Raw genomic sequence first — 23,766 nt, 5'->3', positions numbered from 1 at the left:
TAGAAAAACGTCTGCTTGTCTAAGCTCTCAGAGCTCAGACAAGTAGACATTTTTTTTAAGGTAGTGGTAACAGGGCATTACCAAAAGGCCACCACCAGAAACCCTGGCCTCGTTTCCATCCAGGTGTTCTCCTTTGTGTTTCAGGCACTTTTCCCACATGACGGGAGGACGAGCTTCTGGTTAGAAGACAAGCGCAGAGCCCGAGCCCTCCTGCCCACCATGAAGGGCCCCTGTGTCATCGCATGGCTGTTCTCCAGCCTGGGCTGGTGGAGACTGGCCCAGCCCACCACAGACGCTTCTCAGTGCCAGAGAGCGGAGCACCCGGTCATTTCCTATAAAGGTAAGGGACAGGCATGCTCTGAGTGCCACGGCACTTTCCACGCTCAGTAACAGAGGATAGCAGTTGCTCCATTACTTTCATTTTAGACATTGTTCACAATAGGAACAAAAATATGAACTCCTTCATCGCCACAATTTCATGTCCAGAAACGGATCACTAACTCAAGAGTTTTCACAGATAAGGAAGCCCCCATGTTGAGACCACTGTTATGTAGCAGGTGTTGGAAGCATCCTGGACATTTGAACCAGGGGGTAAAAATGTGACCCACAGACATAACACCAAAGTCAAGGAGAACAAAAAAATTCTCAGCTTAGTATTTCCCAACAAAACCTTAGTCTTGCCACAAAACATGTTTTGTTCCTAACTGGCATTGCATGGCAGACAGAATTGGTTTAATTGTCTCTGGTACCTCTATGGATCCATGGGATTAATAAATTGGTATGTGTATCCACTCATGTGTTTTTTCATTAATTAGAATTTATTTAGGGTTCTTTTCACCCTGGTCACTCAGCATGCATGAAGAAAACGAAATGTCTTTATCCCTGTCCTCAACGAACTCACAGTTACATTATCAAGTGAACCAAACTTACTCGGTCATTGTATTTTAATAACCCATCCAATAGTTTTATGTTTTGTTACTTTTTAAACTTTGTATCATAACAATTTCAAATAGACAAAAATAGAAAAAATAATTTAAGGAATACCCAAACCCTGTATTTATTAATTCATGGCCCACTTTTTTTTTAAAATAAATCCTCACTTGTAGTCCACACCACACCCACCAAATTATTTTGAAACAAACTGAATAAATCATATAATTGTATCTTTAATATTTCAGTTTGACTATCAAAAAAAGAGAACTTAAAATACCATTTTCATAACAAACAGACAAAAACAACAACAACAAAATAATTCCGTAATGTCACCAGACATTTAGTGAGTATTGTGAGATCCCGGAGGGTCTTGTGGATGCTTACACATTTTTGTAACAGTGGGATTAAATCAAGATCTAAATGAAGTTTACATATTGCACTTGGTGGTGTATCTTTTGAGGTCCTTTTAATCGTTTACTGTTTGTTGTTGTTGTTGCTCCCCTTGCAAATTAATGATTTAAAAAAACCTAAGTACTTAGTAGTATAGAATTTCCCAAAGTGTGGGTTTTGCCAAATGCATCCCATTGGTGTTGTTCAAATGTCCTTCTGACTTGAATGTGCCTGTAAATTTGTAGCGATATCAAGGCTGCTTAGATTCAGGTTCAGCTCTGTCTGTCTCCACTCTGTCATGGATGGTGCTGTGCACTTCCATTGGAGGCAGATAATGACTGGGTGTGAAGTTAGCAGTCATTGATGATCACTGCCTAAATTTACTGATTTATTCATGGTTACAAACCTGGAATTTCCTCATCTTGTCATTCTTCTTCATTTAATGGCAAGAATATTTCTATACAAAACAACTTTTCCTCACCATCTTATTTTGATTATCCTGAGGTGCCGGCACCCCTTATATAGGAATGGCTGAGTCAGTTTCTTTAAGAGTAGTGAGTTAAGAGGACAAATAAGGTATAATGTTTGCTTTTTGTTTATTTTTCTTATTTTGATGATGGTGATTTTAACTCTCACCAGAGGATATGTTTTTTGATGAGAGAGAGAGAGAGAGAGAGAGAGAGAGAGAGAGAGAGAGAGAGAGAAAGGAAGGAAGGAAGGAAGGAAGGAAGGAAGGAAGGAAGGAAGGAAGGAAGGAAGGAAGGAAGAAAGGGAAGGGAAGGGAAGGAAGGAAGGGAAGGGAAGGGAAGGAAGGAAGGAAGGAAGGAAGGAAGGAAGGAAGGAAGAAAGAAAGAAAGAAAGAGAAAGAAAGAAAGAAAGAAAAGAAAAGAAAAGAAAAGAAAAGAAAAGAAAAGAAAAGAAAAGAAAGAAAACAACAAACATGGGTCATTTGCCTCCGATACACCTGTCGACCGAGGCATCAAACTCACAACCTGGGTATGTGCCCTGAGCAGGAATCAAACCCGAGACCCTTTGGTACATGGGATGATGCTACAACCAATGGAGCCACACCAGCCAGGGCTGATTATTAGAATTATTATTAATACATGGGTTTAATGTTTGATATTTTATTTTAAGTAGTTACAGTTTTTGTTCCTATAGATGGTGAAATCATCACATTTCAAGCCCCTGGGAGCCTCTTGAATTTGGCTCCTGAGTTCTTTTGACACAACCCACATGGCTTCTGATAACGTGTTTACTCTCTGGGACAAGATGTCACTGACTCCTCTTAGTCATTTCCTTCCGTAGATCCAACAACCTGTCATTTTGGCTGATGTTGCATGGAGGTGCTCAGTTAGGTGTTTTGAACTGAGGAAAAGATTTTTAAAAAATGCACCATCCATTCTAGATAGTTTCAAGTCACCTTCGGACTGTCGGGTATTTCTGAACCTCTTCTGTCTTATGTCTACATCTTTCTCTCCCGTGCACAGAATCCTGAGTCTCTGCAGCCAATATGATTATTCCTTTGCCCTTTCCTGAATATATACTCAGCTGTTTCAGAATAACAGTTTCATGCAACTGGAGTCATTTTTGACTACTGAAAACCCTGTACGATGATTCTCTTCTTTTTGTTGTCAGGGTATACATTTCATTGGGAGATTAAAGCAGAATTACAGCCTTTAAATCACTTGATATAATTTCCTCTTGTATGGTTATGCCAACTCAAAACCCAACTAGTTTTGTTGAATTTTGCTTTTATTTTTTAGAGATTTTTAAAATTTACATCTCATTATTATGTGTTACTTCAAAGTCAAATTCATGACACAGGGTGTTCAAGGAAGCTAGCTTTCCTTCCTCTTTTCTTCAACCTGTTTAATCTCTGCTTTTAGATAACCTTTTACTTAGTGTTTAAAGTTCATGCTTCTTTTTAGTACAAACATTTATGTATACAAACACATATTCTTACTCTCCTTTCTTAGATAAGAGCTTGCATACATACAAACTTTTCTCTATGTAGCATTTTTTGACATAATGATATATCCTAGAGGCCACTCACTAGTAGTATAGATTTATGTCATTTCTTTTTATAGCCTCATAGCTCTTACTTTGTGATGAACACAGTTAGGTTATTTTCTGTCATTTGTGATCATGGACTATTAAAATGGGCTATTAAAATAGTCCATTTAATGGGCTATTAAAATGAGTAGCGCCTCCTGCAGTCAACTTTTAATATTTTTGCAATAGTACCATTGGGAGACATTCCTAGAATTGGGATTGCTCTGTCAAAAGGTAAATGCACATGTGGTTTGCTAGATATTGCCCAATTTCCATTAATGATGGTTGTGCCATTTTGCATTCTCTTTGCTCTGGATATGAGTATCTGTTTACGATCAGCTTTTCCAGCAAAGTAAACTATTAGACTTTCGGATTTGAGCCAATCTTGTAGCTCATAAGTGGCATCTCAGCTTATTTTAATTTGCACATTTTTAATTAGGAGTGAATGTACAACAGACATTTAATTGGTACCTATTATGTAAGAGGGTCCATGCTAAATATTGAGGAGCTAGAGGCAAAAAATACAGTCTGTGTTAAGATATTAGAACACATTTAGGAATATAAACCAAAAGGACCATTGTATTACATCCTATTAAGGGACCTATTGGGTGTCATTGCTGGGGTCTGTGGGAGCCTAGTCTGAAGGAGTGTGATTAAGGAAGTTTCCTAGGATGAGATGATGCCAGAGCTCAGTCCCAGACGATGGTAAGCAGGTGTGTGTGAATCTCACGAAGGGGAAGGTGTTCCAGAAAGAGAACAAGTGCATTGGTCCTGAAGTGAGGGAGGGGAGAATAGTGTCCTGCAAGAGGCATGTACAGGGAGTCACAAAATCTTAGTCTAAGTTTTAGAGAGCATGTAAAGGGAGGCGAAGCTAAAGTGGTTAGTGGGCCTTTATAATGCAAGGTGTTGGAAGGCATCTTAAGAAGTCCCCCAGCTATCTGGATAGGCTCAGTTTGGAGGGTGGCAACATGGTGGCAGGGACAGCCCATTCTGAGGCTGCTGCTCTGATCAGAGGGAGCAGTAATGTAGGTGGGGGCTGAGGGAGAGGTAGTAGAAATGGGAAGAAGTGGGTGGATTCTAGGAATTTGAAGGGGATTTTGTTGATGGTTTAATGGGTATAGGAGGGAGAAGGAGGCACTGAATATGATCCCCAAGTTCTTGGCTATTTAACTCATATGGAAGAAAGAAGGGGGAAAATATTTGAGGAATGTGATGATTTTAGATGGAGAAAGCTGAATTTTTACCTGCCATCAGAAGGAATTATCTAGTTGAGAACAAGGCATCATGGGATCCAAGAACAGGGGACTTTTCAAGAGGGAGGTGGCCATCATAGTATTCAGTGATGCAGAGAGTTAAGGAAGATGTGGGCCAGAAGGTAGAGTGAGAAACTCACCCTGGTTTGCCAGGGACTTTCCTAGGTTAGCACTGAAAATCCTGTGTTCCAAGAAAAGCAATGGTATATTAGTTTCTTAGTGCTGCTGTTCCAAAATACTATAAACCGGATGGCTTCAAAGAACAGAGATCTCTTCTTTCCCAGTTCTGCAAGCTAGACATCTGAAATCAGGTTGGCAGGTCCATGTTCTCTCTGAAGGCTCCAGAGAAGAATCATTCTTTTCCTCTTTGAAGCTTCTGAGGGTTGTTAGCAATCATTGACCTTCCTTGACATGTAGACTCATCACTCCAATCTCTGAGTCTGTAGACACATGGCCTTCTCTCTGTGTGTCTGTCTTTTTGTCCTCTCCTCTTGTTATAATGACACCAATCATATTGCATCTAGGGCTCATCCTAACCCAGTATGACTTCGATGCAACTAATTACTTCTGCAGAGGCTCTGTTTCTAAATAAGGCCACACTCACAGGTATCCAAGATTAGGATTTCAATAAGTCTTTTGGGAGGACCCCATTCAACCCATAACAAATAGCATTTATCAGAGCAGGTTTAGGGCAGTGCAGGAGGAGAAACTTAGATGGTGATGAGCAGAGGGATAAATGTGGCATGAAGAAATCGATATAAAAGGAGAGAATTGTTGTCTCAGCCAGCAGGGACATGAGGACAGGGGATGGCTATTAAGAGAGCATTATTTAAGCATCCCTAAATGGTGATGGGAAGAAGCCAGGTGATACAAGAGGCTGAAGAGAGAAGAGAGAGGGGGAGATAATTGATTAGGCAAAGTCCAGGTTGTAGGAGGGGTAGGAAGTGGGGGATTAGCTTACAGGAAGAGACTCCACCTCCAGTGAGGCTGGAGGGAGAGTGGCCAAGGCACCCAGGATGCAGGAAAGTTAGTGGTGGGGGTGGCTGGAAGGGGAGGGAGTTCCTGAGAACCTCCATGTCAGCTGAGAAGGAGTAGGCAGGGCAAGGGCCAAGAGTATGGGGGTTTTAGGAAGGAAGTGCTTCTCTGAACAAGGGATAAGACTTGACCAAAATCACACACAAAGATCCCTGTCTGTCCTTGAAATGGCTCATGTTACAGCTGAACAGGTGGCCACTGATCACCTACATGGCCGCTTTTCTGTAACACACAACTCCACAAGAGGGGTTGAGAAAGCAGGATGAAATAGTGATAAGGGAGAAATACAAGAAGGACTGGATCATCTTGACTTACAAGATCTCGATTTCCATGTACATTTAGAATATCATGAGTTAGTGTGGTAACCCTGGAGGCACTCTGCACAGAGGCTGTTGGTAAAGTGAACCAGATGCTATAGCAACGTCTTAATGCAGCTAAGCACATCTTTTTTTGTGTTTTTTTTAAAATATATGTTTTTATTTATTTCAGAGAGGAAGGGGGAGGGAGAGAGAGATAGAAGCACCTCTGATGAGAGAAAATCATTGGTCGGCTGACTCCTGCATGCCCCACACCAGGAATTGAACCGCAACCTCCTGGTTCATAGGTCAACGCTCAACCACTGAGCCATGCTGTCCAGGCATAAGTACATCTTATTGAAGTCTTTTTTAAACATTTTATTTATTTAAATTTTAAGAAATTTAATTAAATTTATTGGGAAAACATTGGTTAATAACATTATGTAAATATGTGGTGTCCAATTCTGTAATATAACATCTGTACATTGCATTGTGAGCTCACTGCCCAGAGTCTAGTCAACATGTATTTGAACCCCTTTATCCTCTTTATCCTCCCCAACCCCTCCCTTCATGGAAGTCTTGATTCGATGTACCTGGCCAGGCAGGAGATGCTGGCAGGACTATTTTCCCCAGCCTCTGCGGGCTTCTCTTGTCTGCTGGAGTTCATTGCTCTACACGCTCTAACAGCTGGCTGAGTTTGCAAGGTTGCTCCCTGGCTGCATGTTCTGGCATATGTATCCCTGAGTGTGCAGGGGCTGCTAAAACACCCTGCCCATTACAGACAACTGTTCACACTTATGTCCTCGTCGTTAGCTTAAAAGTCTATTCCAGTAAAGAGGGGAAAGATATAGGGACCCTTCAAGACAGCATGTTTCTCAGCATGCTTACTGAGTCTCATAACCATCTTGGAAATGAGTTTTAAATGTTTAATGTTCGCTGAAGCGACCGTGCCATATTCTGCTTTTGTTTGTTTATTGATTAAAGTTTAACCCAGCTATTTCGAGAGCATGCTGCAGTTATAGGAATTGGTTTATGGGGAGCAATTTTCCGTTAAGCACGGAGAAGGCCACTGATGGGGTGAGTCATGTCACACTCAGGCTTTCTTTCTGTTGGAGCCTTAATATTGTGACTAATTTGGAGCCTTTTCTTCAGTGGCTTAGCTGGTGACACTTGGTCTGAATGCCTCAAATCACTCCTGCCTGCAGAATCAGGCAGAGCACGATTAATTCCAATCTTAGGACCCTGAGATCTTCATCTCTGACTCCTTGGTGTTCTTGTTGAGTGTCTTCCTACATAGGGATCATTGATTGGCCTGAGAATCATTTTGGAACTTACTTCAGAACAGCTATGTGGACACTTGAGCAACAATTGACCACAGATCTTAGGAAGGGCATCTGAAGGGATCAAAATGTGTATGCTAGCTTGTGCCATCACTGGGCAGGACTCAGGTGGGGCACGTGTCCCTTGAATTTGCCTTTATCCCCATATGGAGTCAAAGGTGATTAAAAGAATCATGACTGAAAGGGTCCAGCACAGAATCTTAAACTTGGCTTCTAGTCTGATTCCACAGGATGAATGATTATTTTTTATGGATCCTCTATTTTTCTTGTGAATCACATAATTATATTTCACAGTGTTCATTTGTTTGTTAATGTTGACAGTAAAAATATATGACATGTTTTGTAACTCTCTGTTGACTCTTCTTTGTATTAACTTCTGGGGACCCCCAGCCTCTCCCACCTCTGAGAGGCTGTCTCCTACCTGTTTGCAAAGTAGCCTCATACACATTTCCTTTTGTGCTGTTAACTGCCAACCTGCCCTTTGTCCTGCCTCTTTCTATTTTCCCTTGACTTGCTCACAGTCCCTGGAGCCCTGGCATTGTTTGGCCTACTACCTGCTGCACTTTGGACTATACAGGGTGTAACTTGGGCATCCTCAGTTACCCTTGGAGGCACAGTAAACTAACCTTTTATTTGAAAATTTTAAATACATTTAAAAAATATATATTTTTTATTGATTTCAGAGAGGAAGGGAGAGGGGGAGAGAGATAGAGATAGATAGAGGTTGAGATAGAGATAGAGATAGAGATAGATAGAGAGAAACATCAATGATGAGAGAGAATCATTGATCAGCTGCCTTCTGCACGCCCCCTAATGGGGATTGAGCCCACAACCCGGGCATGTCCCCTTGACTGGAATTGAACCTGGGACCCTTCAGTCTGCAGGCCGATGCTCTATCCACTGAGCCAAACCAGCTAGGGCAGTGGTTCTCAACCTTCTGGCCCTTTAAATACAGTTCCTCATGTTGTGACCCAACCATAAAATTATTTTCGTTGCTACTTCATAACTGTAATGTTGCTACTGTTATGAATCATAATGTAAATATCTGATATGCAGGATGGTCTTAGGCGACCCCTGTGAAAGGGTTCTTCGATCCCCAAAAGGGGTCCCGACCCACAGGTTGAGAATTCGCTGAGCTTAGGGGCAACTAACCTTTTTAGAAAACGAAGGATTGGAGATGCTGGAAGGAGCCCCAAGGAACCATTTCTGTGCCATGGCCCATATATGTCCCATGGCCCCATGCAAGCCCCATGGTTCCATACCTGTCCTATGGCTCCATATATGACCTGTGGCCCATGAATGCCTCATAGTTACATGCACGTCCCATGGTACTGCATTTTCTTCCAAGTTTTGGCTGTCTGGTGTCTAATGCCCCAGACAGTCATGTGATGTCTGGTTCTGGTTGGATTTCTCCTCTTCTCTGGTTTCTGGGACCCTCGTCATTACAACAAGAGCTGTAATAGTTGATTTCTTGAGTCCCTGTAAGAGTTCAGTCTTCCAGTACGGAAACCTTGATTAAAATTGTTTCTAGTGTTTCTCCCTGTTCACCTGTTCTCAGAGCTGCCATTTGACCTTTGTAAGTCATACATGGACATGACTGCATGACAGTGGCCTGCTTTCTCCAAGGAAGAATTAGGAAATTTATTTTAATAAAAAATAGATGGCATGAAATTGATTTTACTATTTCATTTTAATATTTTCATATGAATCTGCATGGCGTTTAACAAGTCAATACCAATTGTAGAAAACTCTCTTGAACTCAATGCTTTTCTCTGTAAAAACTAAAATTTACATAAACCAAGTGTGATTCTCTTTGGTTTCATTAACAGGAGATGTGTTATTCTCCTGTGAGTTTACTTGGGGAAGAAAGTGTTATTTGGATCCTTAAAAAAGTCCATTGTTCCATTAATAGTTTGAATTTTGTTATGCATACATGAATGTTCCTTATACTGTAAAGTAATGTCAAAATCATATGGGCAAAATATTCGAACCAGTTTGCAAGTGAAGCAACTAAAGTACAAGCATACTGCCTGCCTTTGACATTGAAAACGGCAGTTGGGAATACATTTTGTATTTTAAAGTCTGTTGCTAGTTTGCTATCTGAGAAAAAATGGAATATTAAAAAAGATACCACTTTCCAATTCTATAATGTAGGTATATCATGATTATTTAAAAATGCATAGAGGTGTTAGTGGTTCTACACTGCATTTTCTTCTAACATCTCTATGAGTTATTCATTAAATAAACTGGTTCCAATACCTGCATTGTACTTTGTTGATGTTATTGATCTTTTGACTGATGAGACCCTGAGACAGTCCTGGTTGTATGTTTTTTTTTTTTATAAATAATGATTAGGTTCTGAAAGTGATTTATTGAGTTTTGAGAATTAGCAATAAATTTTGTATTACTTTTGTGTTCTAGGGCCACTAGTGAAATAATTTATGAGTAAACATCTATATTTTATCCTAAGATAAAATTTTTGTGTTTTGATTGATTTGTCTCAGTGGGAAATAGTTTTTATTATTTTAAGAATACAAATGGAATACTTTATAAGTGAAGTAGTTCAATGCGATTGCCTTAAAACTGAGAATATGATTTTATAAAGTTAGTGTCAGAATTCTGATTTAAAACCTTCATTTCATTTGGCCTCAAATAGTATGTTACTGTGTTTTATTTATCTTTAAGCATATCATAGCCTTTCTAAGCATTAAATGGCTAATTCACCTGTTTGTCACACTGAAGGTAGATAAAAATCTTGTCCTTACTTTATGCATGAAGAAAGAGTTGGAGATTAAATGTATGGTGTGTAAAGTTTTAATTATGCAGTATTTTTCTTGGACTTATGACCTTTTGCGTTCTAGTGTGAAGGCAAGATAAGCAGCCATACCTACATCTGAGAGACAAAACATTAGGCCAACTCTAGCAGATAGCAGTGCTGAAATGTTTCTGTCATCAATGTGACAAAGAAAAGACTCCAGTGAGGTTCTTAAATCTAATTTAGTTTGTCTACAATATAATCAATACCTTAACTTTTAATTTTCCGGGAGGTCTTTTATTACTTAGTGAAGAAGGGCCAGAGTTCTACTCTGGCTCTCAGAGGAATTATGTTTGATTTCTCTTTGCTTTCCCATTTCCCACATGTGGCTCAGGGGTGGATTTCAGAGAGCCTGGGCACATATGTCTTGCATGAGGCAGGAGGCATTCTCATTCATAATCAAGAGCTCAGTGATATTGTGTGCTAACTGCCAAAATGAATAGATCCCTCCAGTCCACGGTGTGACAAGTTGCAGTAAAACAAGGTGACCATCCTACCATGGTAGCACCTGGGCACATGTGAGGTAGACTACACATTCTATCGACTGAAATCCATGAGACCAGATCCTGACACCAGGAATGGCTAGCAATCTGTTTCTTGTAGCTCTCGGAAGGTAACTGAAGATTGTCATTCTCATTTGCATTTTTGAGTTTTGTGCTAGATAAGACATTCCAAAATATAAAACTACAGACCAATAAATCTCACAAATATAGACACAAAATGTTTTTTTTTAAATATATTTTATTGATTTTTTACAGAGAGGAAGAGAGAGGGATAGAGAGTTAGAAACATCGATGAAAGAGAAACATCGATCAGCTGCCTCCTGCACACCCCCTACTGGGGATGTGCCCGCAACCAAGGGACATGCCCTTGACTGGAATCGAACCAGGGACCCTTCAGTCTGCAGGCCGACGCTCTAACCACTGAGCGAAACCGGTTAGGGCCACAAAATGTTTTAATAAAATTTTATCAGTTGAATTCAGCAATTCTTAAAAAGGATAATACATTGTGTTCAATTGATCTTTATCCCCAAAATGCAACATTGCATGGGATTTCAAAGGTTTAACATTTAAAAATCAATTAATGTAAATCAATGTATTAACTATACTTTAAAAAATATTTATTTCAATACATATAGTAAAAAATACTTTTTTACTTAGAGTGAAAAAGTCATTTGATAAATTTCAGCACATATTCAGGATGAAAACTAGGAGTTAAATGTATTGCCACAACATGACAAAAGTCATATTAATAAATCTAAATGTAACATGATACTTAATGGTTAATTGTTAAAGGCTGAATGCTTTCCACACAAGTAAGTTGACTCTTACCAATCAGTGCTTTTAATTATCATTGTGCTAGCCACTCTGAAAGGTAATAATAGATAAATAATTTTTAATATCTATTTTATTAAAAGTAATAAAATATTTTATATATTTTAATAAAAGACATATAATAAACAAATAGATGACATACAGATTGGAAAGGAAGAATTGCAACTCTTCTTGGTAAATGAGATTATCTATATGGGACATTCTAATTAAATTTTTTTAAAAAAGTATCAAAGCTAGCAAGTGAATTTCTCATGATTTCAACATATGTAGTGAATATAAAATATTCTGTCGCATTGTGATATATAGTCAACTAATAATTAGAAATTGAAATTAAATTATATCCTTTATAGTAGTATTATAGATATGAAATAAGGATATATTTAACAAGATATGTGTAGCTGAACATTAAAAACTGTAAAACATTACTAAGAAATTAAAAAGACCTAACCAAATGACAAATATTTATAAATCATAAGATTCAATCTTAAGATATCAATTTGTATCATATGTGTTGCCACTATAACACATGAATTGCAATCTATATTTGTAACAAATCCATCCAAAATTTTACTGTTCTTTTATTATATAAATTGAAAAGCTGTTTTTAAAATTTATATGGAAATGTGAAATATTTAGAAAAACTGAAAATATTTTAAGATGATCAAGCTTAGAATACTTTCGAGTACCTGACTTCAAGATAAACTGTTTCCACAAGGATAAACATATAAATCAATGGAACAGAAATCAGAGACCAGAACTAGATCCCCACACATACTGTTAGTCAATTTTAAACAAAGTGGCCATGGTAATTCAATGAGGAAATGATAGCTCTTTCAACAAATAGTTCTGGAGAAATTGGACATCTCTAAGCCAAAATGAGCTGAAATGGATCATAGACCTAAAGAACTAAATTTATAAAACCTCTAGAAGAAAATCTATGAAAAGTTTTCCTGTGACCTTAGATTAGGCAAAGACACAAAAAGCACACAAAAGAGAGTCTGAAATTGGACCAAAGCAAAATTAAAACCCTTTGCTATTCAAAGACACCATTGAGTACCTGGAAATGCAAGCCAGATGCTATGTGAAAATATTTACAAGACCTGTGTCTACTAAAGGTCGTGTGTCTACATATATGAATAAATTCTTACAACTTAAGAAAATACGTAATCCAAATTTTAATAAATGGACTAGAGATTTATAGTTTACAAAATACAAATGACAACCATAGTGAGATACCTCTACATGCAGCAGAGTGACTAAAATTAAAAAGACTGATAATACGCTGCTGTAAAAAAGAAGGAAGTCTTACCATTTGCAACAGCATGGATGGAACTGGAGAGCATTATGCTAAGTGAAATAAGCCAGTCAGTGAAAGAAAAATACTACATGATCTCCCTCATTTATGGATAATAAAGACCATTATAAACTGATGAACAAAAATAGATACAGAGGCAGAGCAGCATTAAACAGACTGTCAAACTACAGTAGGAAGGCTGGGGAGGGGGGGTAAGAGATCAACCAAAGGACTTGTATGCATGCATATAAGCATAACCAATGGACACAAGACTCTAGGGGGTAGGGGAGGCTGGGGGAAGGTCAAGGGCGGGGGGAGAAAGGAGACAAATGTACTACTCGTTGTAATATTTTAAGTAATAAAAAAAAAGACTGATAATACTAAGCATTGGTGGGAAGGTGGAGGAACTGGACATCATGCTTTGCTGTTAGTAATTTATGATGGTGCAGCCACTTTTGAAAACATAGTTTCATTAGAAGTTACACATACACTTACCCTAAATACCAGCAAACCCACTCATAGGTATTTGCTCAAGGGTAATGAAATGTTAAATAGGGTCTACAGAAAGATTTGTGCTCAAAAGTTTGCAGCAGTTTTATTTATACTAACCAATATGGAAAATTCAAAGGTCCATCAATGGGAGTGGACAAATTAATTATGTAAAATGGAAAATACAGACAATAAAAAACCCCAAACTGGATTAATTTTCAAAATATTATGCTAAGTGGAAAATTCCAGATGCAAAAGACTACATATTATTTGAAATTTTATAGAAGAAAAAACTAAAGCAGCAGAATACCTATCAATGGTTTCCTGGGTACAGGGTAATGGACAAATTTCACTCTAAGGCAGTGGTTCTCAACCTTCCTAATGCCGCGACCCTTTAATACAGTTCCTTATGTTGTAGTGACCCCCAATTTCATTGTTACAAATTGAACATAATTAAAGTATAGTGATTAATCACAAAACAATATGTAATTATATATGTGTTTTCCGATGGTCTTAGGCGACCCCTGTGAAAGGGTCGTTCGACTCCCAAAGGGGTCGCGACCCACAGGTTGAGAACCGCTGCTCTAAGGGTTTGTGAGAGAACATATAAGCTAATATAAATTTTTATATCATCATTGAGGAGGTGGTGACAGGGTTTATACATTTGTTAAAAGTTGTTGAATTTACGTTGGTAAATGTTATTGTGTCTAAATTATACCGCAGTGAACCTAATTTTAAAAATTGTATAAGTTCCAACTGTAGAGGAGAAGCAATGACTTGCCAAGAATGTAAGATCCGGTAATCAAATTGCTTGCGAAGCAGCCGGAGTTTGTCAAAACACTGTGCCCAGTTTCCTTAGCAATAAGGCCAAGCATTATATGACAACTTTACAATCGGAAAATTAATTATGAACAACATGTTATGCAACATTTAATAAAATGTGTAACTCTGTGTGTGTCAGAAAAGCTACCTAAAATTCAAAATATTCAGGTCTATGATGGAAACCCACCACATAAACTATTTAATCAGTAAAGTTTTCCCCCAAAGTTATTTTAAAAGATAAAAAACCTAATAATTTAGGATAACGATATTATTAGAGAGATAATTTATATGGAAAGTTTCTTCTTTAAACACTGCCCTGGCCCAGGGGTAATCTTTGGAGGAAAATATTTCTGACTTATATGTGCTTTGAGACGATGTCATCACATCCGAGCATTGCTGATTTGTAGGTTTCTTGGAAGGAGACTTGAGTTGGGGTGGTGAACACACAGTACAATATACTGATGATGTATTATAGAATTGTACTCCTGAAACCTATATAATTTTATTAACCAATGTCACTGCAATATATCCCATAAAAATACATTTTATAAAAGAGGTAATAGTAAGCATAGGGAGGAAATGGGAGGGGCATTCATTTAGCCACAGTACCTTTGGTTGTAATGTGCACACAACTCTCCTTTTTTCCTCTCAGGGCTGATTTTCTACAGGTGGCCTTTTACTTCTTCTCACTCCTGCAATTGGAAATGGGGCAGTAAGAGGACCTACTGGTACACAGCAGCCCAATAGAACTTCCTGTAATGACGGAAATGCTCAAACTCTATGCTGGAAAATACGGTCGTGTTAGCCATGTGCAGCTGTTGAGTACTTAAATGTTGCTAGTGAAACTGAAGTAATGAATTTTCAATTTGCCTTAATTAAAATATAAAGTCATCTATTGGTGGTGACTATCATTTTGAAAGCTCAGGTATGGGCTTTTGGCTTCTAGCATTATATATAAAAATATTGGCCTAGGCTGTGGTGTGTGTGTGCCTGTGCGAAGGCTGTTATATCCTGGCATGTTATTGGAGTCTTCTTTTGGAAACCATCATGGTTCATGTTTTAAGAAAACTGGCCTTGGAAAAGAAAAATTTTTCCTAGAAGTGACTTTTATACTTCTGCTATTAATTACTTCGCTGATGTAAAGAAAATCTCTTACTGTTTTCCTGGTTGGTTTCAATTTTCTTAAGTGAAAAATAGGCATATTGGGTTTTATATGAAAGGTTTTACCACAGCGGTGATTCTATTGCTCTTTAGGCTAATAAGGTAGCTTAAGAGGCATTTGGGATATTCTTTATCCCTTAGAGAAAGCTCCTTCCTCTCTTTAACCCTTAGACAATAACACAGATTCCGTATTAAAGAACAAAATAGAAATTGAGATGCCATTGACATTGTTGACATTGACAATAATTGTATCACAAATGTTTATTTAATAGGAAAATTAATAGTTTATATGAAGAATGATGTGATTTTTCATTTTCATACATTTTCATAGTTAATTAACATATAAAGAGTTTAGAATCATACTCTCCTTTAGATTTAGCACTTTTTCTTGCTACCTAGAAGGAAACAATTCAGAGATGAAATATTAAGATATATTTTAAGTCATCAATGCAGTGGGATTTAGAAACTTACTCTGAAAGCTGCCTGGCTATTAGGCTTAAAACATCAATTAGAAATATTTGGGCTTCAAGTAACAGATAACTGACCTTCAGTGCTTTAAATCATAAGGAGACTTACGGTTCTCTAACTAGAAGGAAAGTCTGTCCAGGGCTGGTTCAGAAGTGTCAGCAAGGCCCCAGCTCCCTCATTTTGCTCGATCATCCTCACGGAACTGGCTTTTGCTTTCTGTGTTTATTTCACATTGGGATGGCTGCTGGCAGCATTGAAAGGCAGGCAGCAGAGGAGGTTGGAGGATACCCAACTTCTCTACTCATCTGTTTTATGTCAGAAATCAACAACATAGGAGAATCTTTCATGTGCAGAGTTGTTTACGTGCACGTGGCCAGCACTGAGTCACGTGACTGACTCTAGGTACAAGGGGAAAGGAAGTGTCTGCCAAACGGGGATGGAGAAAATCATAACTGAACCCCCCTCAGTCCAGTTGGCCAAGGACTAGGGTGAGGCGAGGACCCGATTTTCAGTGCAATATTTAAGAGGCACCCAAAAATTTAGTGGTAAAAATAAATAATATATTAATGCAATATTTTAAAAAATCAATATTCATGACAAAAAATTCATACTGAACAAACTATCTGGGTTTTAAATCAGGATCCAATCAGTGCAGTCTCCTGGCAAGCCCTATTGGAGCTCTAATGTCTTTATTAAAAATGTGGGCAGTTTGTTCATTAGGGATTTTATAAGTTGTTAATGTAGACCTTTAAAAACATTGCATGAAGGTATTGTTTTGATAGGTGAGTTTTTTTTGGCACCCTCTTAAATTTGATACTCAAGGGGAGGACCTCACTCCCCTTAGTCTTCTCCCAGTCCTGCTGTTTAACAAAACCAGGTTCTGTTGGCAAAGAAGACTGGTGGGCATCAAAGCTTGTCTCCACAGCTGTGTAATTGGTTCTGGTGTATGTGCCCCATGAATATTCATAAGTCTGTTTCTGTTTCCTATCTGCTCCATGGAATATGTCTTTCTCTTCTCTTTTATTCTAAACCTCTGGTTGATAAACGATGTCTACCTTATCTTGTGTCTCTTTCTAAACAATGAATACTCAAAAATTCAAAAATAAATACTCTTTTTAATTGAAACGCTGAGTCAATCCTCTCTTGACAAGAATCAGAAAATTTACCCTAGCACTGTGATTTTCAACTGGTGTGCTGCAAGAATTTTTAAAACATGTGATACCTGATTGTCAAATTAAAAAACAGCCAATACAACAATAGCTATTGGTGTGAATAATCAAAATTATACCCATTTTTCGTAAAATCGGCAGAAAATATGATAATTTCATGTTTTCCACAGAAGTTAGTAGTTTATGTGTACTGTGAGATGAAAAAGGTTGAGAATTGCTGCCCTAGCAGATTATTCCCAACCAAATCTGAGATAAAATGAAGAAGTGCAAGAATTTCCCATTTTTTTATTTTCTCATTAAAATTTTTTTGAATGACTTGAAATTTGAAAGACGATTCATGAAAAAGTTGAGGGAATAGAAAGATCTGCTGGTACCTTTTCGTGTGTCCTGATAATGGGCAATGGGAATTTGATGGTCTTTGAAGATGGTTGATTATGTTCCTATTTTAAGGAACTCATGCCATAAAATTGTAGAAGTCATAATTATGCAATATGAAAGCTGGCATAAAAGAATCCACTCTTCATTTTAATCTCATTCTATCTTTGGTCTGATTAACTACTAGTGGTTGATGTTGATAAACTGTTTATTAGAAACCTCTTAAGCTTTTCTTCCCCTCAAGGGGCATGATAAAGGCAAGCTATCTCTCAATGGAGAAGCTTTAAAATGCTATCAGGATGCTTTTGTGAATATAAGTAACTTGCCTCCAATGAAAATTTTATATGAAAAAAATTTATGTAGACCTGTGAAACCTGACTAATATAGATATGTAGTAGGAATTTCATGCAAGGCTATAAAATACATTTGTATTAAGGACCAAATGTAGTATTCACACCATTTATAGATATAAATTCTTTAAACTCAAAGGTGGGTCTGCACAAAATTGTTCAATGTTTTCTCTGATTTAATTCAGCTTTTGAAAGTTCTTGAGGCCAATGTTTGGAATTTAGGGGGGAAAATGTAAGAACATATGGAAATAATAAATTGACAGAGTTGGTTGTTAAAGATGGCTGCTATGAGAAAATTTAATGTTTGCAGCAGGGAGAGTAAAAATGGAAAGATTACAGTGAACTTTGCATGTGTTTATCATTACCATTCTTATTCAGGACTTCACTTTCCCCTGAGCCAAACCTGAGCACCCAGGATTTTTTAGCTATCTTCTTCTTTAAGCAACCAATGAAATATTATGTTTCTCTTTGCTATATCTTCTTGCCTCATGCCCTGTCTTACTTCCATATACCCCATTTTCTTCCTGGCCACTTGAGTTGCCTTTTTATTTTATTTTTTTTATTCAGTCACCCCATTGCATGAATTAACAGTTGCTTTTGTTGCAACTGAGCAAGGGATTCTTTGCAGATCTGTATCTCCTAGCCAGAACCATGTAACTGTTGCTGGGCAGGGGGCTGGGTTGTATCGTTGGAGAATATTCTGTATGTGGTTCATTTTGTAATTCTCAAACACTCTGGGATTCCTCTGCCTTCATACCTATGTGATGCTTCCATTGATATCGCCAAGAATTTCACACTCCTACAGAGAGAAAGATAGCTCCCAAAGGATGTGTAATTTTGTTATGCAGCAACAACTCTCTCTAAGACTTCAAGCCAAGCAAAAACATGTGCTAGTGCTGGAGCTACTTCTCAGCCAATGCAACCACGTGAGCTTCTCGATCTTCTCTCACTGCAGCAGTTTGCTTTTGACCCATTCCTGGCCTGCCATATAATTGTGGCCCCCTCTTCTGCTGCGGTAGGTGGAGGAGCAGCCGTACTGCTTTCCAGAGCAGATCCAGCACATGGCCACATCTGCCTCCGTGCTCAGTTTGTTTTTATCATCTGTGGGACATTCACGGACCAGTGTGCGTTTTCAGATGGAGTAAAACAGAAAAGATTATATCAGCACTTTGCAATGATTTCCTGTGTGCTATAATTGTTCATTGTAGATTAGAAGGACTTATGCCTTTTATAGTCTGAGACCAGCTCCTCGACTGCATAACCACACAAACAAAACACTATCAGAAGAAGCAAACACGACTGTAAGAGCTCATGAAAAATCCTGCTCTGATGAAATGGACTATAGAGCCCCGGAATCTTTAATTACTGGGGGTTTTAAAACCATATTAAAAGAAACAAAAAAATGCAAAACAAAAAAGCCACATCTCAAATATCATGCCTAGATATCTTGCTGAGGACCCCTCCCCCCAGGGGGTGGGGCAGGTGATATACTGAATGGTTTTTGGGCAGGTCATCATTTCTCCTCTAATCATTTTCATATGGTTTTGCACATAAAAATTAAGATTTGAGTTGGAGACTAAAGAGTTTTTGCTTTAACCTCAGTTACTAACACTAAAATCATCTCACATTTGGTATTTCTCTAGCACGGGGCCTAGTACAGAGATTAGCATGTGTGTGGGCTGAATCCCAAAACCATGGGGCAAGTAGATTAACTGTGTTTACTTGGTTTTTATGTTCTCTTTTTTTGGATATAATTAGCAGTTAAATTAGATTTACTTTAGTAGTTTAAATTCTATTTTGAAAAGACAGATGTAAAATTGAAAGTAGGGACTGAAAATTACATACCTCTTCCCTGAAGATTTAAAATGTTAATATTTGTCAACGTGAAAATGTTGGGAGAGCATTCAACAAATTTTCTCTGTTCATTTGTAGTAGTTTTCCTAGTTACTGAGAAACTGATGTGAAAGCATAATGAAGACAGTTCTTATAAAAGATTTCCAGCAAAAGAGCAGACTGAGCTTATGGGAGAAATCCCTTACCCTCATATAATGGCATTACAAAATACAGAGCTGCCCCAAAAGCAAGAAAGGGGAAGTCCCAAGGACAGATATTAAAAAGAGGAATCAAGTGTAGAATCCTCAATAGGAACCCATGTTGAAGGGCCTTAGGGGCTAGGGTTTTCAAACATGCTTAGAAATGGGAATAGTAGGTGCTAGGGAATCCTGGTGGGCAGGGAGAGCAGGAACTCCACTTCCTATAGAAAGCTACAAACCACAATGGGCTGTCGTCCTACCTGAGAAGTGGAAGTCCAGAAGCACCGCATATCACCCCCATAGAAGAGGGAATGCAGCTGGCTGTGGGTGGAAACAGACCCATGAAGGAGAAATTGGAATCCCAAGCTTACTCTATAGAATCCCATGGGGGGACCCAAACATGTACTTTCCTTACCAGGGAGTAGTCCAAGGTCAAGAAATAGACACTTGACATCTACACACCAAATCTTTGGCTCTAAAAGGGGTCTTTGGTCTTCCACTCTCTAGCAATGCTCCAGGATAGTTCCTGGATTGTGGGCTCTTGTTGGAATTACTCTTACTGAAGATGAGCACAGAGTTAAAGAATAAACCTCAATGAGACAATCAATGCAGAAATTACATCCCCTGGTCCATATAACAGACCAATAGCCAACAGATTTTAAAGTGTATAAGAGACACACAGTAGAATCGGAATGACCAGAGTAAGGGACCATGATATAGAAGTGACAGAGTATCCTGTATAATAAAGAGGTAATATGCAAATTGACTGTCACACCCTCGCACAAGATGGCTGCCTCCATGTGGTCACAAGATGACCACCACAATATGGCTGGCAGAAGAGGGCAGTTGTGGGCTATCAGACCAGCAGGGGAGGGCAGTTAGGGGCGACCAGGCCAGCATGGGAGGGCAGTTAGGGGTGACAGGGCCGGCAGGGGAGGGCAGTTGGGAGAGACTAGGCCTGTAGGGAGGGTAGTTAGGGGCGACCAGACCAGCAGGGGAGGGCAGTTGGGGGCAATCAGACCGGCAGGGGAGCAGTTATGTGTCGATCAGGCTGACAGGGGAGTGGTTAGGGGGTGATCAGGCTGGCAGGCAGAAGTGGTTATGGACAATCAGGCAGGCAGGCAGGCAGGTGAGCAGTTGGGAGCCAGCAGTCCCAGATTGTGAGAGGGATGTCCGACTGCTGGTTTAGGACATCCAGCATTCGGACATCCCCTGAGGGGTCCCAGATTGGAGAGGGTGCAGGCTGGGCTGAGGGACCCCCCCACCCCCCAGTGCACGAATTTTGTGCACTGGGCCTCTAGTAGATGTAATAAAGAAGATGAGTTGGAAAAAAAATTCTGTGGAAAGCTGTGTGAATGTAGTAGTTAGGAATAGATCAAGCCATATTTGAATTCAAAGTAAATAGTTCATTTAAAAATGTATCTACAACTCTTAACATGTAAGAAATACATGAGTCAGTCTTTTATCACAGAAAAAAGAGGTCATGATTGCCTAATTTTAGTCACTTGTCTGCCTTTCTCTGAAAAAAGAACCATGTATTCTACTCTTATTTTCAATGAGGAAAGTACATGATCCTGCATAGACTTGGGTGTTTGGATGGCAAGATTTCTGTTTTATTTATTATTGTACCCCAAGCAAGGACTTCATAGTGGAGAGGATGACTTCATACTTAGTTTCCTGCTTCCCAAGAACATAGTCTCTCCAATAGTATGGAGACAATAAAAAAACTAGACATTTAAATGATAAATCATAGACTGAGAGAGGAAATTATAAAATTAAAAGCATTCATCATTTGTGTTTCTTGTTCTTCTTTGTCTTTTAGCTCTTTGACTTCTAGTTTTCTTTCATGAATCATGTGAATAATAATATCTTCCTGCAAAGTTTTTACAAAGATTTGGGAATGCACATGTAAAATAACCATGGAGTTGCTCTGCTTAGTTCTTAGAATATTGTATGAAACCAATATCTACCAATACTGGTGTTATTATTTTCATCTCAGATTTATTATTTTCACCATATTATCTGAAGTAAAATTCCTCAAGGGTGTATACTAAAGTTTCATTACTTTTGATAGCTATTATCTTGTTATCAAAAGTAAGGTATAATACAAATTGCTTTTGGAGAATACTGTTGAAATAGGTCATCTTGCCTGGGTCTCTATCTCTTAATCTAATCTCTCTTTATTGATGCCTTTACTTTCTCAGTATATATATTTTGAAAAACACAGTTACTGATCTTTAGACTATTGGAAGCTTGTCTCTTTTTGAAATATACTTAATCTGACAAATTTCTTAATATCTTGCACTCTGTACTCTATCTGGGTTTGCTAATAGAATCAAAATCCCATTCCTATATGTTATCGCCAAATGTGTGCGCCCATATTTGATGCTGACTTCTGATTCACCTCCAAATAGTACAGATGATATATATGAAGACCCATTGCTGAGGTGAATGGTGATTCATATGGTGACTAGTTCCTTGAACTGGCCAAAGGGCTCAAAGCCATTGCTGACAGATGATGTCACCGTCAAAATTCTTGTTTATCTTGAATTTAGAAACTAAACAAAAACAACCTCTCATTATCTTTTTTTAAAATGAGGACAACAATCCCAAAATCGGTTACCATGACTTTAGGAGAATCCACCATGAAATGCTGTCAAAGAGATAATTTTCAGAACATTGCAGTCTTGGATTCCGGGTTGTTCTACCTCTTCTGTTCCTATGGTTCTTATGAAACTGGGTGGACTCTTTGCCCTCAAAGGGTAACTTTTCCCATGGTTTACTTCTTCCCCTCACACTCAAGGAAATGGTTGAGTTATGCTAGCGTGGATACTTCCCTGCTGAATAAACCCACAAGATGTGGTGTGGAAACATAAGGCAGAATAAATTGGATTGATGAAAGTTTAAACTTTTTAAAGAAAAGACAAAATTTGGTATAGAGAAATAATTACTATAGGCATAAAAGAAAGTTGTATAGTTTTCTTCATGCAAGAAAGGAGTCATTTAGATTCCAGGGATCTCAAACTTTTTACTGATTCAGTTTCCATCTAACATGTGGGAACCCCCTTCTCTGGCCACTCCATTACTCTGACCTCTGAGTTACAAAAGGAATCTACTGGATGAAAATAAAGTGTCAGGTTGTGAAAGAATATAGCAGTCTTAAATTCCAGCAATGCCTCACAACATCAAATCACAACCCAGCAGGAGATATTTACTGAGTCTCTTATGAATGGCATGTCTTTTAGTGTTTATAAAAGTCTATAGAGTGGCTCTGTCTCTACCCTATTATACAGCACCGGAAATAGACTAGGAGATGTGCAGTGACTAGTCCACAGGCCGAGGTGTCTTTGGAGCACAGCAGGGATGAGAATCTTGGCCTTTGGACTGCAGTGGCCATGCTCTAAAGTTCTACAGCCCGGAGCTTGTTTGTATCATGCTGTTCTTACGTTGTGTGTGTGTGTGTGTGTGTGTGTGTGTGTGTGGAGGGGGGAAGGGCAGGTGAGGGAGGGGGTTTTGGTGCTGTGCTGAGGAGCTGGAGCCCCAGTTGGGAGGGGAAGCATGCGGTGCCTAGATCAACATATCTGAGCTCCCTCTCCTCAGATTCACAGAAGGTTCCATAGCACTGCTGGTTGCCGCATTTACAAGGGGGGCTCTGAGTCAGTGCTTTCTTTGCTCCTTGAATCAAAAAGTTTTGAGGTAAATATATCTCATCATCTACCTCATTACCCCAAAAGAGAGGCTCTGTTATAGAGTCTAGGGGTGCTCATTGCACTACAGAGGCACAGAGCACCCCAAACATAGTCCAAAGAACTCGTCTAACATTCATCACTTTTTCTTGTTTCCCAGTGTTGACAATTTATTCACTTAGTTATTCGTTGAAACAGCAGTCATTCATTTACTAAGTACATTTTCATTGAGTGAGTGCCTCCTTTATGTCAATTTTGCATCAGGCACTGGGAATATAGGAAGTGGGGAGACAGATGTGTAATCAGGGTCATGGGGCCTCATTGGGCAAAGCTTGTGCATCATACGCACATGGGAGGGGTCCTTCATCTTGTCTAAGGAGACCCAGAGAGGCCTCCTGGAGGAGTTGTCATTGCAGCTGGCTTCTGAAGGGTGGCAACGGAGCTCCAGGTGAGAAAAGGTAGATAAAG

General features: G+C 38.8%; 1 protein-coding gene across 1 annotated transcript in view; it reads left to right on the top strand.

The window, feature by feature from the left end:
- The window catches only part of SEMA5A (semaphorin 5A), a 384,818-nt gene that overhangs the window by 146,080 nt on the left and 214,972 nt on the right, over positions 1-23,766 (top strand). Inside the window, exon 3 of the mRNA XM_006095388.3 lies at positions 145-340. Within this exon, the coding sequence (XP_006095450.1) occupies positions 220-340 (121 nt within the window). The 5' untranslated portion in view covers positions 145-219. The remainder of the gene's footprint in view (positions 1-144; positions 341-23,766) is intronic.

This window comes from Myotis lucifugus, unplaced genomic scaffold, assembly GCF_000147115.1.
Source record: "Myotis lucifugus unplaced genomic scaffold, Myoluc2.0 scaffold_153, whole genome shotgun sequence".
NCBI classification, from domain to species: Eukaryota; Metazoa; Chordata; class Mammalia; order Chiroptera; family Vespertilionidae; genus Myotis; species Myotis lucifugus.
Note: the sequence above shows the minus strand (reverse complement) of the source record. Positions and strands in the feature narration are given on the sequence as shown.